Source organism: Sinocyclocheilus anshuiensis, unplaced genomic scaffold (genome assembly GCF_001515605.1).
Source record: "Sinocyclocheilus anshuiensis isolate Anshui unplaced genomic scaffold, SAMN03320099.WGS_v1.1 scaffold544, whole genome shotgun sequence".
Taxonomy (NCBI): domain Eukaryota; kingdom Metazoa; phylum Chordata; class Actinopteri; order Cypriniformes; family Cyprinidae; genus Sinocyclocheilus; species Sinocyclocheilus anshuiensis.
The window spans coordinates 689409-697296 of NW_015555763.1; the positions used below are offsets into that span (position 1 = coordinate 689409).

Below are 7888 nucleotides of genomic sequence, written 5' to 3' on the forward strand. Positions count from 1 at the left end.
AAAAAAAAAAGTTTTTCCCCCTGCTGTACCGAAATCATACCGAACCGTGACGTTAAAACCGAGGTACGTACAGAACCGTCATATTTGTGTACCGTTACACCCCTACAAAATAGAAATAGCAGTGTTTTTGAACATTAATTATTAAAATATTCAGTTTTGCCAGTTATATCCTGTTATCCAAATTAGGCTGCTTAGACCTTTCTGTAGCAATAAGTTAGAAAATATTTCAAATTTCTATTTGAGGCAACACAGAATGTAAATATCATAACAATTGCTGATGCTTGTATTGGCCTTCTGTGCATCTTCCACCAGGCCACTGGTCCTTGTTCCTCTTTATAGGTCAGATGTTATTATTGGAACCGAGTCGGTCTGTCTGTGTTTGATTGTGACATTATGAAACACAATCTGTCAATGTCTTCAAGTGCTGGCAAGATTTCTGATTTTTAATTTGCACCCAGTATATTTATTGACAAAGTCAGATTATTTAGATGATGAAGTCATTGCATCCTTTTGTGTCTTCCAGCAAATGCATGACAGATATTAACCCACATAAGTCCAGGCTGACCAGCAGAAGGCTAAACTGTGGAAAGACTGAATGGCAGATTTTAATAATTGCAGCCTTCTGCTTCTAATAATTTCTCAGCTGTCTTTTTTTATCAGAGAGCATGCTCATCAAAGACCACAAGACTTTTGGTTTTATCTCTTACAAAAACACCTTGCTTACATTTATTGAATGATGAAAACTGACAGTAACTGAAAATGAATAGGGAGCTGGAGGTAAATACCACATTTATCAGACAACATCAGTGGCATCATGTCTTTTAATTGGATTCAGCTTTCTAAATTCAGCTTTTGGGAGGTCTAATAAATAATGGCAAGACAACAGAAAGCTGTGTGTAATACTGGCTTTTTTAAAAAACGTTGATGTTGACTTGATTTAGTTTGACATTTAATGTTAACGGGAACTTGATAAGCTCAAATTGAAAAATATTATTATAATCAGAATATAATTTTTGCAGGAAAATCTGCCTTCATCAGTAAATTGCTTTGGGAACAAAAACAGATTTGTTCAAATGTTTTTGCAGTGTTTTTTTAACTACATTTTTTTTGTAGTTTTAAAAAATGTTTTAAAACTACATTGTCTACAGTGTGTAAAATTATGTTCAGCTTAACAAAAAATGCAAACATAAAAACATAAATATATAGTATATAATGTAAAAGTACATAAACTATATAAAACTATAAGAATAATGCAAAAATCTTATGACATTAAGGTTGTATGATTAAAAATATGCATTTAATATTTAGTTCAAATCACTGCTGATATATTCTTGGTGGCAAGACGTTGCCTCCCAAATGAACCAGATGAATACGAGTATAGAAGATGAAAAGAGTTCAATATAATGGGGAATTAGACCTTGTACCTTTTTTGTAATAAGTATTCAGATCTGGAAGTATTATATTGTTGATCTTGTTTTGTATGTTTTTATTTTATTTTATTTTTAAAGAAATGTATACTATGTACATACATACATTGATTTGTGGAGTCTGATTTATATATTTAAGTTTATGTCATTTTTTTCCATCTCCTTTATAGTATATGATTATATTGTGTTTGATTTAATTTGATATGTAATCATCGAACTTCCTCTCTTCTGTTTGTCCTGTGTAGATCGACCAGGTGATTGTTATTTGACTAATTAATTGCTGCTCAAAATTAACTCGGATTGTGTTTGTTACTCACACCCTGACGAAGGCAAAATAGCCGCAACGTGTAGGTGTGCACTTGTCACCTGTTTTTAAAACCTATAGCCATGATGAAATAAAGGCTTTTTAAAACTTTTTGAATAAGATTCGAGTGCCTTGGACTACTATTATTCTTAAGACTTCAATATAATGTGTTATGTTTTTTTACTTCCTTACAGACATTTTTGTGGTTCTTTATTATGACTTTTAGATTATTAAGTGATGAGTGTATTATTATTAGGTCTGTAGTACAGAATGACCTGGCGTCTCCTAACAAGAGTATTTTCTTATCTTGTAACTGAGTGATCACAGCCCACCTATTAACTCAAGTTCTACTATAGCACCTGTAAGGAGGAGAGTGCCAGCTGAATACACCCATGAACCTTTAATCTCCTTTGGTCCATAGATCACATTTCAGCCATGCATCCCTGTCCAACGCCCTCTGATAAATAAAAAAGTGCAGTTTAAGTCTCAAACATTCTTATCTTTGTAACAGCTGCTTCCCTCCTTGCTGATGTCCATCTTGTTGGCTGACTTTTACCATCCCTCCCTTTGTTAAACAACAGTGGTGTAGATATTGAATTCACTTTACAAATGACTAAAACTTATCTGGTGGCTTTCCATGCGTAGACGTACACTAGAGCACTATACGGTATGTTACGGTGAATGTAGTTCATATACGCTGACTTTGTCACGCTCATTCCATTCCACCAATGTGCCTGTTGGCTACAGTATGTGTAGACCTGAAACATGAATGTAATGAGGTGTGTTGTGTAAGTGGTGAATCTGAGGTAATGATGAAATGACTGGAAATGAACCTGTGGGGAAATCCCTGGCATGGCGATGAGGATTAAAATAATTAATTAATAAAAATGGAACAACCCAGAAAACATCACACAAAACAGGGAGTATTGTGTGTGGGAAAGTTACAAATAACTGCCTTTAGTACTCTGCATCCTTATCTTGATCGTGTATCCGGATTTTTAGTTTAAACTTGCTGCACAGAGCCCTCTTGATAAAATAAATATATTTTTTTTAATTATTATTATTATTCATTAGCTTCAAATTAGGTGTTCATCACCAGTTCATTTAAATAATGTATTTTTTATTCATTAATTTATTTATTATGATATACATAATATATGTCTGTATATCATGCAAGTGCAAATTATTTTCCATGTAATCATTTGTGTTGTCCTACACAATGCTGTCACCTATTGGTGAACAAATGAAAGTTAATTTCAAGCTTGAAATTGTTTTAGCAATATGAGCAAGCATTTCAAGTCTTAATTTATTTGTATTAACTCATCTGCATCAGCCTGAATACATTAATTTACACATTTAATAGCAACATTTTTTTTCAATTTAAAGTCTAAATCCTGTTAAATAAAAAAATGTGTTCATAGGTATAATTACAAAAAAAGTGTAGAATAGTACAAACTGTGCTTCTGAATCACATTTATGCACATACAATATACTTGCAACATTCGAAAGAATTAAATCTTCAGAAACAGTACAGATTCTGATAACGCACTTTCATAACATGCTTCTTTCCTACATCTGTCTTCTCATTGAGAACACTAAATATAGGCACTCCACTGGCTCAACATCCACAGTAACATTATTCTACTTACTTCACCCATCATATCAAAGAATAAAATCAAGAACTTCTCAGTACACATGTTTGGCCTAAGCCTATACATTTACAGTATATGTTTTCATTAGTTGTGCATTACCAGAAGAATATGTGTGTTAATTAATCATAGTCCATAACAGCATCTACTACTTGCCGTTTTCTTGTCAAAGGCAAATTATCTCACAAATGTAGTCTCCTCCATGCCATTCTCTCTTGACAACAGTGGCACATAAATAAAAATACACCTATTGCACTTCCAAATCAGAGTTCCTGTATTGGCTGAAGTAAAAATAGAGATCCAACATTGATCACTGTACTACCCTGATGTAACCGGCTCGTCTTGAGTAACTTGTTAGACGTGAGCTCTGGCTCTGTGGATGTCTGGCACTATTGTGGCAGTGGCACCCTGCGGCATAGAATAGGCTGTGCTCAAATTCTGCAGTCCAACCACCAGACACTTCCAGCTGTAACGGAGAGCTGTCCCGATATTCTGTAAAAAAAAATGTGGATAAACAAAGATGAATGAATATGAGGTAACACTTTATTTATAGTCCACTTTAGACATTCTAAGTAAATTTGCACTACATGCCAACTACCAATCATTTGAGTGTTAGTAGACGGTCTGCTTATATCTACTAAAACTCTGAGTTAGCTGACATGTAGTTGCAAAGTTACTCACAGTTAATAGAATGTCTGAAGTGGACTATCAAGTGTAACCCGAAAATGACTATCAACATAATACAGCTGTATTAACAATATGCAGAGTCCCCCATATATATTAACTCTGGTAGTTCTACTGAACTGATGATGAAGCAGCTTGTTTTTAAAGGTTTATTATTATTAAAAAGAACCTATGGTTAAAATAGATTATTTTAATAAATTAAAATAATTATCCGTGGTAATGTGATAACGTTTTAAGAACTAGCTTTATGATCCTGAATAAAAACAGTAACAAAAATACAAATAAAAACAAAAGTTGTTGAGAGAAAACAAGTTAAAATCATCGGCTACATAATAAAATAAAATTTGGTCTGTTTACGTTACATCTTTTAGAATTTTAATTAAACATCATAGCCTATACCCCAACCAGTTGTGAAATTCTATAGAAAAATACATTTATCAAACAATTTGTTGTTGATACTTTTAAAATCCGCAATAATGTTTCTGTCCGAGCTGTTTATATTAAACAATTGTTTCTGCGTTACTCAGACTGTAAGCAGTGTTATTATATTAAGTTACCGTGTAAATAATCATGATCAGACAAACAAGAAACTTTCACAGTTAATCACGTACTTTTCTTAACTTTTTATATTTGTCTTGTTTTTTCTTGATATTGTCATCTCGTGGCTGGTCAACAATATCATCCTCAACCAGCGGTTGGTATTTCTCTGGTAGAAAAGCGGTGTGCGCTTGTTTGGCAGACTTCTTTTTCTTGTTCGCGCGCTTCGATGAGTCCAGCATATGCGGCTCGTCCTGAACCTTGATTTCTTCCTTAGCTGCTTGATCGTCGTTAGTGTGAACTGTTTTAGATTTGTCCTTCTTTTTCCGTTTGAATTTGACGCGTTTTCGAGACATTTTATTCGCATTAAAGTACACTGTCCATCGGAATCAGCTGAATGTGTCAGGGGCGAAGGTCACGAAACGAAATTCGACCGGAATAGTTCAGCGCATGCGCAGTTCTGCGCGGGCTAATCACTGACATAATCACTGTGATATGCTGCCATTATTACAAACTAGATATTATCTGTTTAGACTGGTTTGAGTACCACTTTTCTTTTTGAAATTGGTATTCAGTAAGTGTTATGTTACCAATCCCCTTGTCCAAATACCCACACTTGCGGTCTTGGCCACTTGAGAGCGCGTGCGCGCGACAGGAAGTAAGTGCGCAAGACTGTCCCAGGTCTTAAAAATACCAAAGCACAGTGCCCTTAACTCACACTAAACCCACCCTATCTCGAATACCGTTCCGGAGCGCTATTCGAGGCTTAGTGTATCCCATCATGCATCATGTTCTGGAAATAAATCGTGAGACTTTTTGCCGAGATCTCGCGCGAGGTCACGGAAACCTTTCCAATGTAAGATAAATATTAATATAATAATTAGATATTACAAATAATTTGGTAGAAAACAGTGTTTTTACTTTTATTGGTGCAAAGATGAGTTGTGGTGATATTTATTTTGTACAACATTTTTTTATCATTTAATTAGAAGCACCACAAATTAAAATTATGTAATGTTATAGGGACTACTGAACAGACATTTAGAAGTTGATTTTAAAATGCAAAGTTTTTAAAATTAAAATAAAGCTGTGTAAACACTTGCATTTTTACAACACTATAAGCGTCCCATCAGGTAATGAAAAGTTCGACACACACAGGAAATACGTCATTTAAGTAATCAAGTGGTCAAGTGCAAAGACCGCAAGTGTGGGTATTTGGACAAGGCTATAGAGTCTTATTCCATGACATAACATAGGCTACATCATCTGATGACTTCAACTGAAGAACTTGGACAAAGTTCAGCTTGAGTTGTAAATTTTAGTGTGTGAGAGGGAATAGTGGAGTTTATGCAGTGGATTATGTCAAACAATAGATAAAAATATAGACCTATCATGCACTGAAACATTAGGCCTACATCACTTTTTTTTTTTTTTTCAAAAGAAGAACTGTACCAGCTTTGCCTTAAAGCACATGTCTGACTGCTCTACCATTGATTTATGGAGTTTGCAGTAGGGATGTAACGATTAACCGCGAGCCGGTTGAAAATCGATTCAAATATGTGACGATTCAAATTGGTTGAGATGCTAAACAAATCGCGATTCATTTAGGGGTAGGAGTTTATATGAATGCATGTCTGAGGGGAACTTACTGTCTTTAGAAAAGTTTAGATGGTATTATTTTCTTTTCCTCTTGCCTCTGTAATGCATATTAAAGGGGTCATACGATGCGATTTCAGTTTTTCCTTTCTCTTTGGAGTGTTACAAGCTCTTGGTGCATTATGTTTACGCGGCGCGATGCAATGCAACCCAACACGTAAAAAGAGAGTATAAGTCATTATAATCAGTAATTATGTCCCCACTGGATGAAAGTGCAGCGCTGCTTTGTTTACAGCGGAAAAAAAGGAAACGCTTTACGCGCCACCTGCTGGCAGAGAGTGAATCTGCGTCTCATTCAGATCGTGTGCTGTTTCATGCAGATCTTTTTTATGTATGGTTTCACAAAACTGAATTCAAACCATTCTGTTTTTGCTTAAAATTTCGAAATTATACAATCTAATTTAGATTAAAAACTGCTCATGTTGCATGTATGCAGCATCTTTTTTTGGATCATGATTAAAATGCAGTGGTTGCCTCTAATTTTAAATGGAAAGAGCACAGACAAAGCCTTATTTTGTTTATATGAAGAGATTTATTTGATTTGTGTTACTTATTTATTTGATTTGGAGCTTGTTTTAAAATTTCGATTTAGTTTTGTTATTTACATTTACATTATATTTCAATTTTGTCATTTAGCAGACAATTTTATCCAAAGTGACTTACAAATGAGGACAATAGAAGCAATCAAAACCAACAAAAAGCAATAATATGCAAGTGCTATATTAGTATATTATTATAGTGTTATATTTCAATTTGACAAAGAAATGTGAAGCATTTTGTCCAAGCAATAATAAAAGGACACATTTAATTTATAATTTGTCTTAAATCTCATTTTGTTAAAAAAAAAATTGTGAATCGAATCGAGAAATCAAAATCGTGAATCGAATCGAATCGTGAGTTGAGTGAATTGTTACATCCCTAGTTTGCAGGTATATGCCACTTTTAGTTTATGGAAGGAAATATGTTCTTTACCACAATACAAAAGAATGTTAATACATTTAAATAGTCTGACACAATAGTTTCTGGTTAGATTATTTCATTTTAGGTTTTGATGTGGAATACATCTTGTTGCATTATGAATAAATATTGCTAAAGTCACAATGTTAATTCCCTTTTTCTTTAAATAAATACATACATTTTTGTTTTATTACAAACATCAATGGAAATAACAAATTTTGACCACAAGACATCAAATATATTTTATGCAAACTACATATTTATTTGCAAATGCACAAATAAATTATATGCATTGTGACATAAAAAAGTTGCTATTTGTTTTGTTTTGTAACTTGAAAAATACTTTTTGTTTTGATTTGTTTTGTAGTTTTAAATGGGTAACTATGTTCCCCACTGTTAGGATGATTCTGAATATTACGCAACATTCTTATGTAGTAACTATATGAAAGTTACTTTACGTGTTTAACATATCAGCTTGAACTCCTATATACACTGTGCCTTAATTAACATATTGATTAGATCTGTGAATCAGGTTTTATGACATGCATTTATCATTTTTTATTATTTTTTATTTTCTTGTGTTATCCTTGTGTTCTCACATTGGATATGTTCATCCTGAACTTTGAATGACAAGTCAGAGTTGTCACATTGTGGTCTTTTGACTGATTGGAGGA

General features: G+C 33.6%; 1 protein-coding gene across 1 annotated transcript; it reads right to left on the reverse strand.

Annotated features, from left to right (window-relative positions):
* Window positions 1-3133: 3133 nt before the first annotated feature.
* Window positions 3134-5052, reverse strand: LOC107674049 (uncharacterized protein C1orf115 homolog). Its single transcript, XM_016467911.1, has 2 exons — window positions 4676-5052; window positions 3134-3872 (listed from the first exon to the last, which is right to left on the reverse strand). The coding sequence occupies exons 1-2, from the start codon at window positions 4955-4957 to the stop codon at window positions 3735-3737; spliced, it is 420 nt and encodes a 139-aa protein (XP_016323397.1). The 5' UTR covers window positions 4958-5052; the 3' UTR covers window positions 3134-3734.
* Between the last annotated feature and the right edge of the window lie 2836 nt (window positions 5053-7888).

Coding starts and splice junctions, on each gene's coding strand:
- LOC107674049 (XM_016467911.1), bottom strand. CDS start 4,957: ATGTCTCGAAAACGCGTCAAATTCAAACGGAAAAAGAAGGACAAATCT. Junction 3,873..4,675: donor AATATAAAAAGTTAAGAAAA/GTACGTGATTAA, acceptor TTTTTTTTACAG/AATATCGGGACAGCTCTCCG.